The sequence below is a fragment of the Dermacentor andersoni genome, chromosome 1 (assembly GCF_023375885.2).
Source record: "Dermacentor andersoni chromosome 1, qqDerAnde1_hic_scaffold, whole genome shotgun sequence".
NCBI lineage: Eukaryota > Metazoa > Arthropoda > Arachnida > Ixodida > Ixodidae > Dermacentor > Dermacentor andersoni.
The window spans coordinates 252,242,802-252,267,178 of NC_092814.1; the positions used below are offsets into that span (position 1 = coordinate 252,242,802).

Here is a 24,377-nt window from a genome sequence, read left to right on the forward strand (position 1 = left end):
AACGTGGTCGATTCTTCGCTCACTCACAGATCCCACCACAACAAAGGGAAAAACATTTCAACAGCTGCACATCCTAATGCACGAGTACAGGGACGATGTCTCGACACTCCTCAGAGAGCTAGAGAAGCATTTCATACCCACAGGCCCGGCGCCGCAGTACCCTGACTATCCTTATGTAGGCGAGGCGAACGAATTGCTCGATGCAGACATCCCATCTGACGAGGTGCGGGTGGTCCTACAAGACCTACGCCGCAACACGGCACCGGGAGCCGACCACATCAGGTTCGCCACCCTTCGTAACCTCAGTGACGCGGATAATAACCACCTCACCCATATCTTCAATGATTGCTGGCGCAAGGGCATGCTTCCCCAAGCATGGCGACACGCCGACATCACACTGATCCCCAAACCGGGCAAGTCTGTTAAGGTTGAAAACTTACGACCCATCTCCCTAACATCCTGCATTGGTAAGCTCATGGAGCATGTACTCTTGCGGCGTCTGCAGCCCTTCCTCGAAGAAAAATCATTCTTTTCTAACTCTCAATTCGGATATCGGGCTCATCTGTCTGCCAAAGATGTGCTTTTACAATTGCGGGAGGAAGTCATAGGACCTCCGTCGTCCGCCCAAACGAGAGCACTCATCGCCTTAGACCTAAAAGGGGCATTCGATAATGTTGAACATGACCTCATCCTTCGCAATGTTGCACATTCACACTGTGGAATTCGTATGTACAACTATATCCGCGCATTTCTTCGAGATCGCACAGCCACCGTAGGAATGGGACCGCATCGATCCGGTACGATTCGCCTTGTAGGACGTGGGACACCCCAGGGCTCAGTTCTTTCCCCTACTCTATTCAATATCGCGTTCGCAGGGCTCCCCCGGCTACTAGACCAGATCCCTGATGTCGCCCACGCTATTTATGCGGACGACATTACTATCTGGTCGACACGGGGTTCCGACGGAGCCATCCAGCACCGACTGCAGCAAGCAGTCGATACAGTTTCCGAGTACGCGAGAAAATGCAGCTTAAGATGTACTCCGGAAAAGTCGGCGCTTATAATCATTCGCCCCCGGAGCCGTTCCTCTACTCCCCCTATCACTGTGCACGTGGATGGCACACCGATACCACAGGTTAATCGTGCTCGTATCCTCGGCCTACACGTCCAAGCGGATGGCAAGTCAGACTACACTGTTTCCCTTCTATCCAGACAGATTGAGCAAATTCTGGCCATGATCTGGAGGGTCTCCAACAGGCGCTCGGGCCTTCGAGAAGAGGACCTGCTGCGCTTGGTGGAGGCATGCGTGATCAGCCGTCTTACATACCATCTCCCATTTCAGGGGTTCACCCAAGTGCAACAACTTCGCATAGACGCAATGATTCGCAAAACGACGAAGCTGGCCCATGGCCTCCCGAACTATACTTCCACACGCCGTCTCCTTAACTTAGGGACACATAACACATTAGGCGAGCAGCTAGAGGCACATTGGGTCAGCCATCGCCAGCACCACCTACTCACTCCTACTGGCCGCCATCTTCTCACACGGCTAGGATACTCTGTCCCACCCTTTGAGTCTGAAACCCGTCCAACGATCTTGTCGTCAGCGATAAGCCAAGCACTAAGCATTCATCCATTGCCACGTAATATGCACCCCGAGCATGACAAAGGGCGGCGCAAAGCCTGTGTACGATACATTGGCCGCATGCTTGCAAACATCCCGGAAACACATACTTTATAGGACACATCACGCACTCAAGAGGGCTATACCTCGGTAGTTTTGGATGGCACCGAATCCCCGAGAGACTCTGCTGCAATGCGCGGAACAAATGCCGCTTACTGAGAAATTCTCGGTGTTGCTCTTGCAATTCGATACGCCATCCGTGTTCCTGAGGAAGTGTATATATTCACGGACTCGCAACAGGCATGCCGGGCTTTCCTATCAGGACATGGCATCCCGAGAGCGGCGCACCAAATTCTCAAACAGATCCCGCAAAATACACCAACCACATCTCCCCGCATCCACTTACTCTGGACCCCTGGTCATACCTCGCTGCCGGGTAACGAACGCGCACATGCGGTTGCCCGAGAAATTTCCCTCCGGGCGACTCGGCGTGGTGAGGCGACAAGTTCAGAGTAGGGGGATCCCTTGCTCCGTTACAAAGACATACTCCGTCATTATACACGCATTCGTCGCACCCACGCCGCACCACCGCCGTCCTTCTCGCGGGAGTAAGCAGTGGCATTACGCCAGTTACAAACCGCAACTTTCCCAAATCTTGTCTCTCTCAATAAATTCTACCCACACTGTTATGCAGATCGTTGCCCTGGCTGTGGCAGCTCGCCCACAATCTTTCAGATCACTATTGAGTGCACTGCAAACCTCTTTCCTCCCTTGCCAACTCTCCTTTACCCCCTAAGCAACAAATAGCTGTGGGACGATGCCCTCCACGACGGACCTTCCGACGTCCTCCGAGCTGTGATACAACGGGCTCGAAACATCGCCGGAATCATCTTAGGGACCCTGGACTGAGGGGTTCCTCCCACACTGCTCTCGCCATTCAAATATTATTAATAAAGGTGTTTTACTCTCTCTCTCTCTCTCGGCTCTTGACATTTACGCCTCGTCCGTTTGGTATGCGTACTAGAGCACATGGGACAAACTTTAAACGAGTCAGCAGGCGCACTAGCAGCGGCATTACTTAAAGGCCCGGTAGTGATCGGATTCTACAACCTTCGGCAAGTATCACTGCTGCAAAATTTTAATAAACTCTGTTCATGAGCAATATGCCAAATAATCTGTATTAAACTACACTGATTTTTCAGCATCTGTTGTGATCGGCCGTTCGCCCCGCGACAACCTCCGGTCACGGCTCGCGCGATTATGGGGAACGGGCCGACGGCCTCGTCAAGATGGTTCTCGAAACGGATGATCTATGACCAGCGCGGGAGTGCCTCGTTCAGGAGAGGTTTGGGCAATTAGCATAGATACGGCCATCACTTTTCAGCCGCACAATTTGGCATGTCCAAGCCGGAGACGCGGTCAGTGCGATGATACGGCCATCGCCTGTCAGAGTACGATCAGAACCAGCGTACGTTCCCCTCCTTTCCCTGTTTGTGTCCAGTGATGTGCGTGCGTTTCGGACCAAGTTCCCTTTTTAGGGAAAGGGCAACCGACCTCCCGATGTCATCGGTCTCCTGACGCCGTATTGGGGGAAGTGACTGGACCATGATCACGCAAGGCATAAAAGGAGCAACGGACTGCGGGAGTGATCGGCGACTATAACTTCATCAACTTTTCTGTATTACTCTGAATTTTCTTGTACATATGTAAATATAAACGTGGTTGTCAAACGTCCTGAATATCGGACCCATCCTCACAATCACTCACACATCCACGAGGCAAAGCAAATTCCACATCTTCGGACCCCGAGTCGCAACAGCATCTAAGATTCCTTTGGCACAGAGGGTGTTTCACTAGAAAATTTGACGTTTCGTTTACGATAATGCGTTGATGAGTACCGATGCTTTATTTTTATTCCCACGAGTCTGGTTTGGCTACTTCCCCTTATTACTACCATAATCAACCGAAAATTAGTGGCTAGAATACATTACGGAGACCATATGCGCCGACTACGGGGGGCTCCGGGGCCAGAGTCCCCTCCGGAGATTTTCGGGGGGGTGGGGGAGGAGGCTCTGCCCCCCCCCCGGCGATGCCGCAGCCTACCCCCCCCCCCCCCCTTAATGTGTAATTACCAAAGTGTTCTGTTATCTGCATCATTTGAGGTTCCTTAACAGTTGCCTCTACCCTTTCACTTAAAATTTTATTGCGGCTAAAAGCTTACTGCATCATTATTGGCACGGACGTGCACGGTTGTTAATTCATGTTTTCGGTTTATTTCTGCAAATTCTGGTAATAGGAGACCAAGCGCATTAAAGCAGCTGCTGCGGCTACCTCATCCTTATTTTTACACTCCAACATCGGTTCTTTTTAATTTTCACTGTGGTTCCACAGTGGAAATTTACACCATGCACAGACACGATATACGTACATATACAGGTTGTTCCAACTATCATGCACCAAGATTTCAAAAATATGCAAAAGCCATGTAGCTGGACAGAAACAAGGTAAAGTTGTTTGCAGTCGCTGTAAGATACTCAGATTATTTTTTGCATTCCCCCTAATTACGTAATTAGTCGTAAATATTAGATGAAAAGTGTCAACGAGAAAATCGTACAGCAACACGAAAACTCCCGATACAGCTGTCTGTTGCTCAATACGCGCGGCATAAAAGTGATTTTCCTAGCGTGAAAGAAGCCCGCGTTTACACGCAAGATGCCTCGAGCGGCCAGTCGCGCGTCAATTCGTATTTTTTTGTAGATACTACAGCCCCAGTGAGCAACTGCAGCAGTGGGTGTGAAAAGCTGAACAATGACACATAACATAGGCAACATGAACAACACAAACCAAATGAAAATGCTACCTATTCAACAGTCGCTAAAATAAGTTTAAAGGAAGAAAACGAGTTAGACCAGGCAAAGAATTCCAATATTCAATTACATAGGGAAAGAAACCGTATTTAAAAATGTCCGCACGGGCAAAATAAGGCGCCATGTTTAGGTGATGGTGACTTCTAGTATTAGATGGTTTAGCAGGAGTTAGGTAGTTATCTGAAGATATCCGGCAAGAGTTAATAACGCAATGCAGAAACCTTAGTGATTCCGTGCATCGGCAATCTAGAGCGGTTGCAAGCCAACCAACCGAGGAATAATTAACGAAGTCTAAACATATAATTAGGCGGAATACAATATATAATCCGAGTATCTCCAAGCGACGGCAAACAACATTACCTTGGTTATACCTGGCATTTGCATACGTTTAAACCTTGCTTCATGGTAGTTTGGACACCCTGTATACACAGGACGAAGTTCATTATATTTTTTAAAGAGAGGGAGCTAGCTAACAATTTATTCCTAATTGTATGGATATCCTATGCCTAGAGAGTATGTTGCTGTACAACTCGCTACAAATTGATTTGCATGCTTTGTTGATCCTGAACCTGTAGACTTCAGTCACCCCTCCGGCAGTCATCAACGGCGTGTGAAATGCACGTGAATGATATGTCTCAGTGTTGCTTCTCCTTCCAGTAGGCAATGTTAAGGACTCATGAAAAAAAACATCTTCTAATAATTTACAACATTTATTAGGAATGGAAACATTGCCACTTGCATGCAGAGGTCATATATATGCGTAATTCATTGACTAATCGAAATGAAACCAAGACGGATTCACTCAAAATCAGGATCAATAGCAGTCATGCTCAGCAGCGCTTATACGCGGACTCACAGTAAAAAGAAACAAATCACCGCCCAAGCACTGCGTACGGATGGTTAACCAGCGAAGCTGAAACATGTGGCCCCGGTGTTTATCAATAAGTTAATCCCGACGGTTCATTAAACGAAGGTTTGGTAGGCTGCCCGAACATCGGTACGCAGCTGCTGCTTGCGCTCGGCTGCACGAGCCTGTTCTTGTGTCCGGCCTGCAGCATCGGCACGGCGTAGACGAGCTCGTTCCTGGTTCTGCTCGCGGCGTTGCTGATCGAAAGCTGCCTGCTGCTCAGGAGTACGTATGACGCGTGGCCTGCCCATTTCGGAGCCGGAGAGAAACTGCTGCGCGCGCGCTCGGATGCGACAGAGAGCAAACGACGTCACTACCAGCGCATGTTCAAGGCGCATGTAAAAAATAAAGTCGCTGTTTCGTCCGAAACGCGAAGCATCGATTGCGATAGCAAACTATCAGACAGCTTTATGAAATAAAGATAGTAGTTTTATCGACCGTAAACATTTGTAAGCATTCGCTTACTAACAAAATTAACAAGCATGGTGTCAGCGTGCACTGCAAACATGAACATCATACTTGATGACCGAGGACACTCGCTGTCAAAACGCTGGCCTGAGGGAACGCGACAGCAACAGCGAGAGAAGTGATCTTGGTGCTGTCTATCGCTTCAACGCCAAGTGAGCGCCGAGACAGGCACAAAGCTACGAGCCGCCGACGCACCTAGGCGCTGCCCCTAACGCAGATCGCTTTCGCGAATCGGCCGCGCGACCGCGCGCAGCCGCCACACAGCTGCAGCCGGAGTAGAATGCCGCCCCCCCCCCCATCCCTCCCCTCTCTCCGGTGCCTCGCGCGCCACGGATGGCTAAAGCCGGCCTCGGAAACTCGGCCGCTCCGGTGGCAGACGTAATTGGCGCCATCCATCAGGAGGGCGGAAAAGCAATTCCGCTTCCCTTGCACGGCCTCCTGGATCGACGCGCGTGGGTACGCGCCAATCCAGGAGGCCGTGCCCTTTCGTCCCTCCTCTCAACTCCTCTCCCCTTGCCCTCCCTCGCAACTCCCTAACTTTCGACTGTCTCCGCGCGCGCACGCCGGCCCGGCGCCAGCTTAGCCCGCTGCATGACGTTTCATGTTTCGTTATCTGCTGTTATCGGGATAGTGCGCTGCTGTGCGCTGACCAGCGTGGGCAGTTTCGTGGTCCCCGATAGCTGTGTGCTTGTGCTCCGCGATGTTTCACCCGTTTGACGACTCGCACCGCTCGTGCAGTGGTGCACGAATACCTCAAATGCAAGCCCTGCAAGGGTGCCTAAAGACAACAGGTGAGCGCGCAGACCCAAGGACATCAGAAGGCGCATGTACACGAACACGGCCCTGTCCATGTGTGTGCTCCACGAGTCTCCGGACGTCGTTGCGCCTTGATTGTGCTACACTTCCCTTTTACCGGTAGAGAAAGCTGACAAATAGGTGTTCCTCCCCATTGTAGCCTGGTCTAAAAAAAATTTAATTATGGGGTTTTACGTGCCAAAACCACCTTCTGATTATGAGGCACGCCGTAGTGGAGGACTCCGGAAATTTCGACCACCTGGGGTTCTTTAACGTGCACCTAAATCTAAGCACACGGGTGTTTTCGCATTTCGCCCCCAACGAAATGCGGCCGCCGTGGCCGGGATTCGATCCTGCGACCTCGTGCTCAGCAGCCGGTCACCATAGCCACTGAGCAACCACGGCGGGTTAGCCTGGTCTATGAGGTGTTTTTCTGTACCAAGTCTCATTCTTCAACTTCAGTAACTTGCCCAGCTTTCCATTCCGCCCTAAAGGCCCGTTTATAGTCCGACGTTATCGGCGCGCGGGCGAGCGTCGTTCGCGGTCAGTCACGCTACGTCGGTTGCGCTGCGCCAACCGAGATGCCATCCCCTCTATACTTCAACGCGTCCGCCGTCGGCTATTATCTTCGGAGCATGCGCAGAACGTTCGCCAAGTCGCGCGCCGTCCGCCGACGCGCAAATGGCTCAGGAGCCATATCGGCGCCGGGCCCGTCGGGGCGCGTCGGAAGCCGCCGGTTACGTTGGCTGCGCCGGTGCGCCCGACTATAGACCGTTTCATCGGGCGAGGAGGATAGGGCGCGCGGAGAGCCTTTCCTCCTCTCTGGCTTGGGCGATCCGGCGCGGCGCTGCTTGAAAGTATTGCTGTCGCGTGCTGCGGAACGATTTCGAGATGTTTTAGATCGTACTTTGTGAAATTTACGCCATGTTCGTTCATATAAGGTCGTAAGGGAAGCCTTTCGGTGCATCGGTAACTACTGTAGGCAGAAATATGTCTTGGGGGCGCAAAAATGTGACTCGCATAATCAGCCGCGGCGTACGCGCATTATCAATCGCGGTGCATGTATGTGTTGTTTACTATTTTGCTTATATCGATTTTAATTCAACAAAGAAAACCGGCGTATCTGTATTAGCAGCATTAAATGGTAAATCAGCTCACTGTCTGATCGATCGGCGTAGGGAGTAAAACATAAAACGTAAGAGCGCATATGCTCGTGCACGGCCAACCTAAGGCAACCATGAAACATTTAAGCGGCAGGCGCTATCAAATATTTGTGATACACTGGCATCGTTCTCACGCATTTCATGTGTAGTATGCTTGAAATTACCATATGTCTACGCTAGCCTTGCTGCATGAGGCCCGTGGCGCTGCTCAACACAGCGATCACTGCGGTTGGTGAGCCAGCACGATACATATATAAGCTGTGTGCTTCGGCATTGCCTTTTTGGCCTGCATACAGCCATAATATATGAGAGGGTTCGCATAAAAAGAATGCGATGGCTATTTTTTAGCGCAAAATTTCCGTAATAATTGTGAGTACGTCGTAGAGAACTGAACGAACACAACCGAAAAAAACATTCAGTTATCATCCTCTTTCTCTAAAAAGCAAGAGAAAACGGGCTAACGTCTCACAACGTTTATAAATATAAAACCGCTGATGCCGTATGCTTGGACCATGCGCTATATAGAACAAAGATATCTGTAATTCAGCACCTAATACTGCTTAGGACGCTCGCGCAGTTCGTAAGCGGTCGCTTTGCTAGACAAGCTTAATTCAGACTGTATAAGGTATGCTGCTATTACTAGCCAAAACTATTTTATTCATGGGTGGAAACCTCATCCATCCAACCAAGTAGTCACGCAATGTAACCTGCAGCGAATAGTTTGAACGCTTGTCAAAGTATAATAGCACAGCTCCTATCGTAGCAGAACGGTACCCACGCTGTTACGATAGTCGCGTATGTTTCATGGCTCCTAAACCGCAGCTTAGAAATAGAGGATAATACTGTAATAAGGTCAAATTACTGATTGGAACATTCGGAAATACACAATTGATCTCCGAGGCTGATTGTAGGCTCAAATATGCGCGCGCACATCGCGCTGCGTGTTCCGTCCACCTCAACGCCAGAAGAAATTCCGGCCATGACGCCTTAAACCACTTCAGCAAGTCTCACAGAACCGTTTACCATGTAGAAGACGCGCGTCATACTAAACAGAAAGCACGACCGCGAAAACAAACGCCAGAATCTGCCGCCGAGCGTATACCTGCCATGCAAAAGACCGCTTTCACCCAAGCCAGTATGGCGCTGCTCATAGGCGGCGCCACTGCGTTCACAATATGGCGGCGCCTACGAAAAAACGGTCTATAGAGGGGTCGTTTTCGCCGATGTGACGTAGCGTGCGCGCGCGCATGCGTTACGTCGGACTATAAACGGCCCTTAAAGGCACGTTTATAGTCCGACGTTATCGGCGTGCGGGCGAGCGTCGTTCACGGTCGGTCACGCTACGTCGCTTGTGCTGCGCCAGCCGAGATGCCATCCCCTCTATACTACAACGCGCGCGCCGTCGGCTGCTATCTTCGGAGCATGCGCAGAACGTTCGGCAAGTCGCGCGCCGTCCGCAAAAGCCGTCTGCGGAGTTGCGTTGGCGCCTTTTTCTTCGCGCGCAATGCATTGTGGTGCAAGAGTTCCGCCGACTCCGACGCCCGAATGGCTCAGGAGCCATATCGGCGCCGGGCCCGTCGGGGCGCGTTGGAAGCCGCCGGTTACGTTGGCTGCGCCGGTGCGCCCGACTATGGACAAGAACGGCACCGAGAGCGGCGCTGCTGCGCCGGCGTTGAGAGCGCCGCATGCGAAGCAAAATTCTATTAGCGGGTGGTACCCCTCTCCCGTCTCTCGTTCGCGCCGCCTTGATTGCCTCCTGCACTGCGCGTGTTTGGGCACGCTTCGCGCCGCGCGCGGTGTGTGCCTACGTGTGTGCGCGTGGAGATTTCCTTCGAAGGGTGGCGTACAGTCTGTTTCACATTTAGGGGAAAACTCGGAGCGCATTGCGTCGCGATGCAGCGAGCGCGTGAGTCAGGCGGCGGCAGCAGCTCGCGCAGGTGCTCGAGGGGCGGGATCTTGAACGGCGTCGTCTGCTACGGCGGCGCGCGCTGGCCGCATTGTCGGGAAACGTTCTACTGTCAGTTGCAGGGCACCGATCTCATCGTTACGGCGTGAAATGAGCCGGTATTCTTTAATATGCGTTGTGCGACGCCAACTGATACGCCTCGAAGGTAAGTTCATCGCTGCAGGGCAGTCATAGACGACGTACTGATTCCATACATTCTTGACGGCCCGTTTCTGGAAGGCGACTATATATTCTAACGCGATAGGTCGCCGATCCACACTGCTCGTATTGTGCAACAACTGCTGGAAGAGCGCGCAGTCACTCTCTTGGAGTGGCCGCCTCAATCCTCGGGCGCCAACATCATTTAAAACGTCTGGGGCTCGTTGAAAGTATCGCTGGCGCACCACTCCCTCTATCAGTCGCCCGAGGATAGGCTTCGATCCACCATCGTCAGCGACTGAGACGTGCTGCGAATGAACACATCCCTTATCAAGTCATTCTGCACTTCACTGCCTTCCAGGATGAGCGTTGTCATCGCTGCCGCTGGGGACATGACGAGATACTAACTGAAGTTCTGAGCGTGACGTGTCCAATTCTCCACCTGCGGGCAGGGTCTGTCTGGTGTAGTGAATGATTGTCAAGAAAAATCACTTCCGGCTCATTGTCTTAACCTAAAACATTCCTTTAATCGTATCCGTTTGTTTCATCGTGTTCGACCCGCATAGTTATCATTGTTGAGTGCTTTGTTTTCGCTTCGAGTCAAACAAAGATTGAGCACGTTGCGCGCACATCTTGGTGCGTCTTGTCGCTGCTTATTACGGTAGCACACACAGTGAAGAAATATACGTGCACTGCCCCTGACAGTAGCACGCCTCCCGACAATGCGGCCAGCGCGCGCCACCGTAGCAGACGACGCAGATCACGACTCCGCCCCTCAAGCGTCTGCGCCTGCTCGAGCTGCTGCCACCGCACGTCTCCATTGCTTGCCGCATCGCGATGCAATACGTTCCGAGTTTTCCCCTAAGTGTGAAACATACTGTACACGCTTCTATTTGCCTTTAAGAAGTTCGGTACGCTTGACGATTATTTTTATGGCTGCACTGCGGCGAAAGGGCAGCGTCTGCTTAACCATGTAAGTGACGCTGAGCAGGTGATTGGAAACGACATCGTATGTACCGCCGGAAAAATCGTCAGCACATACGATGCGGCACATACATACGGCACATACGAGCTAAAGCCATTTTTTCAGTTTCGCACAATATGTTTGCTACAAATCCGTGTTGTCTCTGATGGCGACAACGGACTTCCATCGACACTGTGCGGAAATAAACAAAATATATCGCTGCATAGCACAAGTACGACATGCGCACACAACTAGTGCGTCCCCTACAATATGGAATAGAAGCAGCAATGTAGACAGCTTGGCCATTTTTTAACAGTGTTCAAGAGACGGAAGTTGAAAGTATTAGTAATCATTCCTGCTTCAGCAATGCCGGCGCGACCAAGACGCGGGCGTGTATCGTCCAGTAACTCGATCAATCGGTGCAGTGGTGAAGCGGGAATGAACTCCGGTCATGTTCAATGCATCGTGCACATATTCAATTTCTCGGCACGCGTGAACTTTGGGCACTGCTAGCGCATACAACAGAAGTGGTTTCCATTCTTGGACAGCGCACACATAAACGAAACACGAGAAAGAACACAGGACAAACGCTCGTCGAACAACCTAAAAGATTTTATATGAATAAAAGGATTATGTACCGAGTAATTATTAAATTCATGTGGGTTACATATAAATACCGTCATACACTCAGGAGTGATCAATGAACGAGCTCGCTTCGTTTGTCAGTTGTTTACTTCGCTCGGCGCACCGCAGTAATCCATGTATGTCGTCTGCTTTTTTCGTACCATTTTCTTGTGAATCGGCAGAAATTCACTGGTGGCATCAACCCTTTCGTGTTTACATTGCTGTCGTGACAGTTAACAACACAATAATAATTTCCGGTCATCCGAAGAGGCGCGTCGCAAACAAGAGACGTTTCGCGCGCAGCGCGAACTGAACGCGGGCGCGACCGCCAAGGGAAGCGGCGGCGGAAACCTACACCCGTTGGACATGAAATCATTCCGCCAGGGGAGAAACAAGCGCTGGCGTCTAGGATGAAACTTTGCGTGCGGTCGTCCATAGAGGGGTCGTTTTAGCCGACGTGACGTAGCGTGCGCGCGCGCGGGCGTTACGTCGGACTATAAACGGCCCTTTAGTGCTTTTTCTGTGCGTCACGTTCTACAAACTTACTAACAGCTGAATAATTACTGTTCGTGTTTGTGTATTATCTCCGTAATCGCCGATGGGAAAACCGCGCGAACAACCTTCATGTGTAGGCATGATATGTTTTTTTCTGGAAAGCATGAGCATTGCAAGTGTCCTAAATGCAGATTTCTTCAGTTATTGTTTATTACACAAAGGAGTGCCCAGTAGGTACGACTTAGTGCATTAAGTGACGTAATTTTACTGCTAAGCAATGCATTCGTGGGGAAAGAAAAGTGTGTTGCAAAATAATGCAAAATAATGTGATGATGTGTATTTCCGTTTTTAGTACAATTTTATTTTTGTTCTGCCATGTCTTTTTCATTTTGTTCAGTAGTAATGAACATGTCATGCATTTCATATACTTTTGTGCAGGTTTAGAAGTAAGCTGTTGTATTTTTCTTGTCTTTTTTTGGTATAGCTGTCAATAAAACAATCTTGGCATTTTATTCCATTTTTTCGGTATTTTGCGTGTCGTTGTTTTTGCCATTACCAGTGAATTTTCCCTTTCTTTAGTTGTCATGACTATGCCATACACGTGGTCCAAGTTTATGCAATATCTCAGTGAGTATATCAAAAGCTCTCAGTGCGCATATCAGAAGCGCTTCTACACTTTGGTCTTTAGGGCATTATATAAAAATATTTCCAATGTGTGTACATGAAAAGGCCTTCGCGTTGTCTCGTTTCATATTACTTTGTGTTATTTCACTGTCTGTGAACTTTGTTTAGTAGTCATGTACATGTCATGCCTTTTTCACTTTTGTTTATTTTCTGAGCGTGTATTATACCAAGTTATGCAAAAATATTTGTTTTCCGAAACGGAATTCAATAAAACGAGGCTAAAGATCTGTTGTGTTGAAAGTGGAATTTATATACGTTCTGGCGTACTAGAACACATAATCTTTTCAAACGTAGCAAATCACTTGGGAAACTAACAAGTTCTTCTTTAAACATCAGCATGGTTTTAGAAAAGGACTACCATGAGAAACGCAACTATTCAAATTGACTACGGATATTTTCCTAAACATGTATACGGGCCCACAGACAGATTCCATTTTCATAGAATTCGCTAAGGCTTTCGATCGCGTTGCTCATTGCCGTCTCATAGCTAAACTTTTATGCTTAAACATCAATTCCCTAACAGTATCTTGGATAAGAAATTTCTTGTCATTCCGTAAGCAATTCACCGTCGTCGATAACTTCATTTACAGTATCAGCGATGTAACATGTGGTGTACCACAAGGAAGCGTACTTGGACCATTACTTTTTCTGATCTATATTAACGACCTGCCATCCGAAATAGCGTCATCCATTCGCTTGTTCGCAGACGATTGTGTGATGTATCGTCAAATCTGCACACCTTCCGATCACGTCGCTATCCAACGAGATCTTGACCATATTACTAACTGGTGGTCTTCTTGGCAAATGACCCTGGAAATAAATGCAAGCTAATAACATTCACCCGCAAAAATACATTTTCCGATTTCGATTACTCACTGGATAAGAACCCCGTCACACGCACCAACTCATAGAAGTACCTCGGCATTCTCCTTACACCTAACCTGTCATAGTCTGCGCACATCGAAAAAATAACTGCTGAAGTCTCACGTACGCTCGGTTATCTTAAACGTAACCTGCCCTCCCCAGACAAATCGCCTATCAGACATTCGTAAGGCCACAACTGGAATTCGCAGCCCCCATCTGGTCACCTCATCAAGCTTACCTAATCGCGACTCTCGAGTCAGTCCAAAACCGCGTCGCCCGCTTCGTTGTCAGAGATTATCATCGCGACTCTAGCGTGACTAGCATTAAGTCATCTTTATCCCTCTCATCTTTTGAATCACGAAGAACCATAGCATTGCATTATGTTTCACAAAATAATCCATAGCACGCGCCCGTCCACCCTGCCGCTCACTCGTCTATCTCGTACATCTCGGCGTCTGCATAATCATCTGTTTCGAGCGCATCTTTGGACGAACCAATGCGTTCATTTCTTCCGCGTTACCATGTGTCATTCAGCATTGGAATAACCTACCAAACGACATAGTTGACATTCTTGACCACGTATCCTTCAAAGCACGCTTATGCATATTTTTTTCCATAATTCATCACAACTAAACCATACTGCGCACCTAAGTAAACACCTTTAGCAAAGTTGTATAGTTTTTTTTTTTTGAATGTTTGTTTTGTATTGCATTAACATTGTTAGTGACTTGTTCTTTCATCTTCACCAGCTACCATTTGTATAATTTCTTGGTACTCCTTTTTTGCTACTTCACACAGTCGTTTTGTTTCATTGATCGCGCTATTTATATTGTTAGATATTTGTTCTTTCATGTTTACTCGCTAACAGTGTATAATTTCTTAGTACTCCTTTTTTGTTGCTAATTCGCTGTATCCTCCCCTCACGTAATACTGCTTCGGGAGCCTGTGAAGTAGCTGAATACATATGCTGGCATACTCAAAGTAAGCACAAGACTGCGTGCGCGCTAACGCATAAAGAACCCCCGGCGCACCACTCGCCAGTTCACAAACAATGCCTGGAATAACGCATACGCGCGATAAAAAAAAAGGAAATACGCGCCGCGGACAGGCAAAAAGAAGGCAAAAGGAAATGCGCGCGAGGCATGGGGACGGGTGGAGAGGGAGAGGAGCGGGTCGGCATAATGAAAAAAAAAGAAGAAAGACGAGGCGCCGTGCGGCTGCTGCTCCTGTTGCCATGACAACGTAAACAATCGTGTGCGCCGCCATTTTGCTAAAGCATCGCCCTCCTGTTAGGGCCGTAACTGAAGGGGGCCTTGGCGCTAGCGTCGAAAGAGCGTCTGCTTTAAAACAGCCAATGGCAGCCATGCGGAGAATCGCCCCTGGGACTAAAGCCCCTCAATTTTATACGGAAGACGGCCCTCGCGCGCCACGGAAGACAGCGCGCTTGCACCCCGTTATTCTTCCCTTTCGCACGAGCGAGACTGAGCCGCGATCGTAGTCTCCCCTCGCACGCTTTCAGCGCGCGGCGACGGTGTTCTCGCCCACGGATTTTACACGGAACCTCACGGCGACGCCTACGGTAGAAATGGGCTTGGACTGTACTATACAATTACTATCGCAATAAAATGCCGACCAACGAGCGGCTAATAGCTTCGCTGTAAAAAAAAAAAAAAAAAAAAAAAAAAGGCTGCGGTCTCGCCCGAAAGGCGAAGTAGTATTAGCCACAGTTGCATTTGAAAAAATTTCGTGTGACCTCGAAGGATTGTTCACTGCAGTGACGGTCTTACGTTAGTATTACCCGCCGTGGTTGCTCAGTGGCTATGGTGTTAGGGTGCTGAGCGCAAGGTCGCGGGATCGAATCCCGGCCACGGCGGCCGCATTTCTATGGGGGCGAAAACACCCGTGTACTTAGATTTAGGTGCACGTTAGAGAACCCCAGGTGGTCGAAATTACCGGAGTCCTCCACTACGGCGTGCCTCATAATCAGAAAGTGGTTTTGGCACGTAAAACATGATTTAATTTTATTTTTTACATTAGTATTTACAAGACCTCATAGTAGGAGCAAGTTGAATTTCACAGCCCAAGCCCCCTCACGCCACCAAGCGATTGGCGTCTCTCGGTGGTGTAATCTCACTTCGTGGGAAGATCTTACTTTTGCCAACACACACACACACACACACACACACACACACACACACACACACACACACACACACACACACACACACACACACGAAACAGAAGCCACCAAGGACAGCATCGCACGCGTAAGATGTGGGTTCATGTCCCAACTGCAGCCAGCTGTTTGTTTCATACACTTTCCTTTCCACTAATTAATCGTTTTCTTGAACTAATAGGTACATGCAATTTCACCTGTGCAGTCTGTGATGTTTGTTGGCTTCTTACATAAGTCTGGCCGTTTCCATTCTCCTTTTGAAGAAACGAAGGAGCACACTAAAATTGCATTTTTAATTTCGTTTCGTCCTTCGTTTCTTCAACTACCTATGCACCGGACCTACACAACTTTTCCTCGAGTGTGTGTGTGAGAGAGTGAGAGTGTGTGTGAGAGAGAGTGTGTGTGTGGGGGGGGGGGGGGTCCAGAAAACAGGTCCGGGCACCAGCAACCTTCTTCCCCCTTCCGGAAAAATTATAGAAGGTCGTAGGTACAATATGCAAAGAAAACGACTTCTATAAGGTCCCGTTCGCCAACTTGTACTGGGCAATACGTACCCTTCCTGTTGTGAGAGAGCTTTAGATTAGGGGACGCAAGCGGCTTGCGTACGGAACTAGCGGCCACGGTACTGCGCAGTCCCCTACGTCTGGGTGTGCGCATGCGCAGTACCATTGCCCCTTGTCCTTGCGTATGCAAGCCACTTGCGTCCCCTAATCTAAAGCTATCTACTACTATCTCTTAAGGCGCCTGGATTAGGACACTGCAATAGGAACGGATGTGATGCCATATTTAATTCCGTAAGCGAAACAGAGACCATCATGTCAACTTTACCTGCTTCTTTTCCCTCACCAATGCATGTATAAAAATGAATAGCACAGATTTTATAATATAGCCATAAAATTGATAGTAACGATTATTCATTTAATATCTTCTCCTTAATTTACATAATTCCCTTTACTTAGTACTACCTGATTCTTGGTCGATCCCCCGCAGTGGGTTGAGCCATACTATTATGTACCAAACCAAAGAAAATCTTGGCCAATACCCCATAGTGGGTATGCGCCATCCACTAGAGGGAAGCAAAACATTCGCGAAAGCTATGCCCGGCTGCCCATGCGGGTCCTGAATCTGGTGCTGCTCGTGTGGCCTGCACTGGGCGTCAGCGGCCAGGAGGCCCTCGGCGTGGCGCATATCACTTCCGAGGCGCCGTACCTGCGCGACGGCGCCGTCAACTTAAGTTGCAGCATCACGTACACTCAGGCGGCACACACCGCCTGGACCATCAACGGCAGACCGCCTGACGACGCGGCTCTCGAAAGCATTTTCACGGGCCGGTTAAGCAAGAACCTGTGGCTGCGCGCACATGGACTCGTGCTGCACCGCCTCGACCGGCTGCCTTCGGCGTCCGGCCGCTACGAGCTTCGCTGCCTAGCCGTGGCCGACGGAAAGCTAAGCTCGGACTCTGTCTTCGTGGGTTCGCTCTTCAGCGACTCCTGCCGCGGTCCGGAGCCGTGCGTGACGCGCGGCGCAGTGTGCCGCCAAGGCCGCTGCCGCTGCGAAGGCGCCCAGCCAGTGCGGCTTGCGTCCCGTCACACCACGTGTCGCCACGCCGCCATGCTCGGCTGGCCGTGCAGCTTCGACGAGCAGTGCCTGCCTCGCGGCGCCTACTGCGGCTCGCAGGGCACCTGCGTGTGTCGGGCACCGCTTCAGGCCGTGGCGCTCAGCTGCGTGGCCCCCAATGCCAGCCTGTGCCCGCCCTGCGTCCGCTCCACGCCGGCCGTCGCTAGGACTGCCGCGCTGCAACTACTACACACGGTGCCCCAGCAGGAGTCGGCCGGCAGCGCCCCCGCCGGCCAGTGGGTCATACTGCTGCCACCCCTGCTGCGACTGCTACAGCTGTCTCATTAGGCCAATGCTATGCTCACCGGTGTGGCCCTCGCCATGGGGCATTTATTACATAAGGTCGCGAATAAATAAATAGCAGAAGACTCAGTGCCAACTGGCTCGGCAGTGGTCGGGCGGTGACAGGCCGAAGATCCCCCACGAGCTGGAGCACTTGGTCGAGCAGCGCGGCTGTAGCTGCTCTCGGGGAGTCGGCCACGAACCTCGGGCTTCGGAGGCGCGGCCCTCTGCAAGAACGCCACGACTTCACACTGGAGCTCTCTGTGACACAGCTCCGTACCACACATGCACCGTCGTGCTCGTGGCCACAACTTACCACGGTGAAGGCAGCCTATAAAGCACAACGAGTTCACACTGCAATATACATTCAATGCATGCCAAAACCAAGTGTTGCAAAAACACACGAACAAAACGCAGTGTACTAGACGAGTAGAAATGATTGAGGCACATCATAAGTGACCATGTCTTGCTTATTATCAATAGGACACACACAAAAATAAAAACAGCAGTAGTGAAATAAAATCAACAACCCCATTCTTGCATCAGCAGATTTCATTACTGGAATTATAGAGTAGGAAGAATTAACAATGGAAAGACAGGGTAAATGTAAACTGTTACTATAAACTCAAACTTCTACCCTAATCAGTGCTGAAAAGAAATTACAATGCCACATAGCTTCAGTCGTTTATAACATGTGTCAGATTACAACTTATTTCAGAATTTTATCGTTACACCACATTATTAGTGACTGACGCAAACTACGCAGAAACTTCAATCTAGAATACAGGTGAATAAGTACACAACCATAGTGGTACCCCATGTTTCCAGCAATACCTTTTTTCTTGGTCAACACTTACACTGACTTTCACGACACAATTTTAATGTGTGGAAATGTGATCTTATCAAGCATTCCTCTACATTACTGCTTCACTGTGAATACATACTTTTGCACAGGATCTAGAAATTTGTACACGGAAGCAAAAATTGCAGATGAATACAATGCAGCTACAAATAATCAGCAGTGAAACAAATCTCAGATGAACACAACACACAAATTTTGCTATCAGGTTTCAATAGCAAACATTTTCAAATCGCATTAGTAGTGTCAAACAATTGCTGCGTCAAAGTCAGTCAACCAGTTACCTCTTATAGAAGAACTGGGCTTATGCACTCTGTTCTAATTTCTGCTACCAAAAACGAGCTCAGCTCGTCCTTGCTAAGCATGTAATTTAGTGTACTGAGATAGTCATTAAGTCAGCATGTCCATGTGCCTAGTTATGCATTTTGTTCATGGATGGTGCAATGAAAAATAGAAATTTGGCTTGAATTGTTTTTAGTGCTAGCAAAAAAGAAAACATCCTCAGTAGGTGACATTTCATAAAGTTGGAATTAGCAGCAATTCACACAACCAATCAGTGCTTCCTGTCACTTCCTCAGTTCCCAAGATTAATTCCACAGAAAAAGCCCACAAAAGCTGCTTTGTGTGCGAAGAAAGATTATAAAATGACTAGTGAAAGGAAACCTGAACAGCGTGCCAAGATTGTGAAATAGCTCTCTATGCTATATCTAGTTCTGAGCATAGTTCGGCAAATTAAGCAGATATTCACTCATACTCAGTCCTCAGTATTTTTGTTGGCTATGCACTGAACTCACTTATACTCATGTGCTCTCACAGTTGTCGGTACTCACTCACATTCGGTACCCATGCTCACCAACGCTCACCTGCACTTATAGTCACTTCCTGTCGCACTTACTGGCACCCACTTAACTCACACTTGTGTCAACTCCCACTCACCGACAGTCAGTCACGTTCATACGTCCACTCAAACTCACCATCCCCGACTTTCATTCATGCCCAGCACTCAGTCCTGTTCATACATTCATTCACACCTCACATCACTCACTAACGCTCTATCTTAAGCCTGTGAAATGAGCGTGGAGAAAGTATGAGTCAGTGTACTAGCGAGTGAGTATGCCAACCTAGGGTTTTGAGATATACCATATACCAGATGAAAGTCTAGAATTTTGCATCAAAGCAAGAACATGCATTTTTATTTGTTACATTTTTGTAGCTCCTTTCCCTCAAAAACATGTCAAATATACTAATGGCAAGCAGTGCAGTGAAGAAACCTACCTCTGTCATTGTATAAAGAAATGTTTTGGGTGAATTCTTCAAATAAAAATATTCATTTAAGTACATTTGTGGATTTCCCTTGATGTGCTAATTTCACTGGGGACTTCAAAAAATTAGTATTGTGGGAAAGTTTATTTTGCTCAAAAATGATGCCAGAGATAAAGGGTCAAATTTATTTATCTCAGCACAGTGGTGCAACTTTAGAAAAAAAGGGGAGGCCCCGCCCAGATGACCAAAGTGTGACAGCCGATTGCCTCCGTGACTAAAATAGTCCCGCTCAGAAAACCATGCTTCAAAAACATGTAATTCTCAGAATAATAAAGACTTGTAGTATTTTGATGACTGCTTTGGTAGAGCTCTCATGATTGGAACGCTACAGCCCATGCCAGGTCACAAGAGAAAAATAACCCTGTGCCTTCTACAATGCTGTGCGTCGCCTGCTTTTTAGTTTCACAGCAAGGGACAACAGAAGAAAGAGCAGCTCTGCATGGATTTTGCGCTGGCTTACATGGAGAAGGCACATTTACTACTCGTTTTCCAAGCTTATATGAATCATTTGCTATTAAGAAGTATTTAAAAAGCAATGCATTCATCGAAACCATTACAAACCTGGGGCGAGAAGACTATCAAGGCACGAAAGATACAAAAATGCTTCATTCGTCGTTTTAAATAAATACTCTTGGTTTTAAACAGCATAATATTTACATTTTTTTTGTGTGTGTTTTCACAAACTTATTTTCAAGAATGTAATAGGTTTCTTTTTGTTCCTTACTAGTACTTTTTTTTTTGCAAGCCTGCAGTCTCGCCAGTTCGCGTAGCGTAGTGTCAACAATGGTCGCTGCAATCTTTCGTTGCCGGATCACAGCTCAGAATAAACGTACGTGGTACAAATGGTGCATAGTAAGCTTGCAATAATATTTCCGTCATGATAGACCACCACAAACAGTTTGGGAATTCCCTCTGATGAGGGGCAGACGCACACGACTGATGCGATTCAGCCCAGTTCGAAGTGCGGCCGGCTCTCCATCCACAGGGTCACCGGCCACCCAGCTTTTGACGTCAGTCTAGAGTGCACGCGCACCCATTGGTGGAGGCATGTGTGCATCCACCTTGGAGTGGAGGAGTAAATGCCCCTGTTTTCTAAAGTTGTACCCGACTATAGTACGGGTGGATGAGTACAAATCTGTACAATGTAAAGATGTTGCAAAGACTTGCAAGGGAATAGCCAGTTGCTGTGTTTTTTCTTTACCAAGTGTTTATACCATAGCTTAGAATCACTTAATAGAAGCAGACAATGTGAAAACTGTCACTCCGAATATGGTAAACAATGGTACTATTTCTTTCTTGGGTTTTAATATTCATTTGACATTGAATAATGTAAAAAACTACTAAATGATACCATGAGTCAAGAGTGTATTTTTTGAAAGCTTGAGGATACTGCCCATTGCAGGAAAAATTTTGTGTGATGCACACCAAGCAATAAAAAGCCACTTGCAACTGAAACACACAAGTTCAATAGCCATAAAATCTACCGCAATGCAGATATGTGAGGCAATGGCCACGACTTCTCACTTCATTGGTATTTCCAAAATCATAGTGCTCAAGAAAACTAACATCTGCTGCAATACACACATCCTGCCTTATAGCGAATATCACACCAATTCAATCATAGCCATCCATGACCCTAATTATGCCAACAAGCAAAGCACAGAACTTCACAGAATGGAATGGTAATCTTTTTGCCTACACCGCAACTGAAGACAACAATGTCACACCATGATGTTTTGCAACTAGTCTATATTTGCCCAATATAATTTTCACTCAATAAAAGCAATGAAAAATTTACTTCAGTTACGTGGACAGTTATAATAACAATGCTCATAAAAGGCTCCAGCCTCTGAAGAATGATACAACCTTTGAAAAAGTAAAGCAAAACACTTACATATCTTTGTGCTGCTAGCCTTTTTTAGGGCTACTGCAACAGAAAGTTTTGACCCGTTTTCATTTATTGTGAAAATGCTTTCAAATATAAAAGGATGCACCTTACTGCACATGCATCAATTTTGAGATCTCAACTGCGAAGTGTTAACATTAATGAGGCTAACATTCTTAACTCTAGCCAGTTTTTCTTTTTCACATGTTCTTTTGAAAGTACCGCTTGTGCCACAAGTCTGGTGCAAAAACTGAAACAATGCTTTTGGCCATGCTAGAAACGAAAGGTCACACAAGTGTTGCTGTCACTGAAACATTGTGAGTTACTACTAACTAGAAATTAAAACATAGATTGCATCCAGCCGTGGAACCAAAATATTTTACTTGTTGGGCAAACAAAATTTAAACAAATCTGCACTAACATTACTCAGATGATCTTTTAGTGGGAATTACTACAACATGGCTAGAATTATTGAAGAAAGTGTCATTAAATGATCCAGTGACACCAGTCATATCTAGTAAACTTATTTGTCAAATAACCTTTTCACACTGCCCAGAACCATCTCACACTGAGATTCTCTTAAGCACCCGACTTTGGCCAAAATTTCAGCTCACCTCAAATGACAACTGGTGTTATTTGAAGCTTGGTCAGCCACAACTGCTACAGTTGCACACAGAGACACAAAATGCAGAAACCCACACAGAAATTAAGTTAATCATAAAACAAAGGTGAGTTTCTTGATCATCTTTCCAGCATGCATCCTACACCTCCTGAATGTCTGACAATGACATTAGTTGAAGTTACTGGATTTTCTTGGAAATGTAATATTAAAGGAGTACTGACATGACATTTATGATTTTTCATTTTTTGCATTAAGTCAATGTCCTAGACCTCGAAATTTCTTTCGGTAGGCACCGACCAGGCTTATTTATAACACGAGTCAAGTCAAATTAAAGCTTCTTTGGTTTTGGGAACACTGGCCCATGTATACAAATAGGGCATACCCACCGTACAGTGGGCATGCCCTATTTAGTGGTATAGTCGATCTGTACAGTGAAAAATTGTAGAGAAGTTTCTGTGCAGGTTATGCTCAGAGCATTGACTACAAATTTGCCATGGATGCTGCAAAGTACACAGGGTGTTTTCCAAAACCTGCCAGAAATTCCTAAATATAAAGCAGTAACAATAAAGGTGCAATATATATATATATATAGATATATATAAGCGCACCAGAATATTAATAACAGTGGACATCAGAAAACAGATCCCACTTTCTTTTGCTAATTAAGCAATTATTAAGTTGTCACAGTTAGGCAGCTGACAATGGCAGGTTTGTAGCTGCTGATGAATCGGTCTGATATCAGTTTCAAAATGCACAGAGGGTTCTTAGCCTTGCAGCACAGGAAATCTGTCACTTTCTTAAAAAACTAGAACTAAGCACCTGAGATGCGCAAGGGACCACATGTGCAGGAAATGTCAGCTGGTGGCACTATAAAAGCCGAATTATCTCCCTTACATCGACATGATGAGCCTGACTTGCCGATGTGTCACGACGACACTAGTCCGACCATGTCAAGAGATTTGCTTGGTGGCATGTATTGTGAAGTGCTTCTTAATACAAGAGAAAAGTCTTTGTTTTTACTCTGTGTGCCAGCCATACCATAGGAAACAATGATCATGCCTTTTTAGCGTGTTCACCAGTCGGCATTTGCTTGGTCACACCTGCAGTGCATTTCTTTCAATGAACCAGCTTTGAAAATAAGCTTTTGAGTACGAAAGATTCTATTTTTTCTAGAAAATAAGTCCCTTTTATTAACTTTAAAGCCGAATTGCTGCACGAGAACACATTCCTCCCATTCATCTTAAAAGAACTACTAAGGTGTGTGGCACCTTCAGGCCGCAGCATCTGATTGCCACACAATTCCAGCTGAAAAAACATTAATTTAATAGTTTAACACTAGAACAGGACAAAATCAATGAGAATTGTGGCACTAACACATCATCGTCACAAGAGCTGCTCAAAGTGCTTTCCCTCCATCGCAATGCAAAAAGGAAGCTGTTTTTCATTGCATCAACACAGCACACAAGCATGTCTTGTGGAATGCTCCAGAGGGAGGTCTTTACACGCTGCTTCACCTCACTGAGGATAGCAGGTTCGAATGCAAAAGCTTCTTTCACAAAGGCCAGAAGAAAATATCTAGGGGTGTCAAGTTCAGCTACGTTGGTGGCCAAGCAACAACTTCACTTCATCCTATTCACAGGTCTGGGAAGATTAAATTCAGGAACTGCTGAACGTGAGCCAAAACTGTGGCAGTGCTTCATCATGCTCGAACCACGTCCACTTTAAAGTGCTCAGAGGCAGCTCCAACACAAACTCTGACACCCTCAGTGTACTTGTTTTCAGTTAATGTTCAGCCAATAAAGTAGTGACCAAGAATGCAAACCTAATAAATACCACACCACATGTTAGCTGTCCATTTCACTTGATTACAATGTTGGTTTAGCCAACGCGAGTTGGTATCCTACCAGTAGAGAACATTGTGCAAGTTTAACATTGTAGTTCTTAAATAAAAATCCAAGGACACCTAAGCCCACTTCTTATGAATTGTGTATGCGAAAGCATGAATGTCTAATTGAACACCGCTAAGCAGTCCTTCGAGTTGTGAACTCCTCGCG

At 47.4% G+C, this 24,377-nt stretch overlaps 1 protein-coding gene across 3 annotated transcripts in view; it reads right to left on the minus strand.

Annotated features, from left to right (window-relative positions):
* LOC126548456 (alpha-tubulin N-acetyltransferase 1-like) overlaps positions 1-24,377 on the minus strand; it is a 60,958-nt gene that overhangs the window by 21,195 nt on the left and 15,386 nt on the right. Inside the window, exons 9-10 of one of the 3 annotated variants that reach the window (XM_050196649.3) lie at positions 21,711-21,743; positions 17,772-17,861 (exon numbers count right to left, since the gene is read on the minus strand). In XM_050196649.3, coding sequence (XP_050052606.2) covers positions 17,860-17,861; positions 21,711-21,743 — 35 coding nt within the window. In that variant the 3' untranslated portion in view covers positions 17,772-17,859. Of the gene's footprint in view, positions 1-17,653; positions 17,862-21,710; positions 21,744-24,377 lie in introns of those variants that run through there. The other 2 variants (XM_055063641.2, XM_050196646.3) reach the window with 2 other exon arrangements.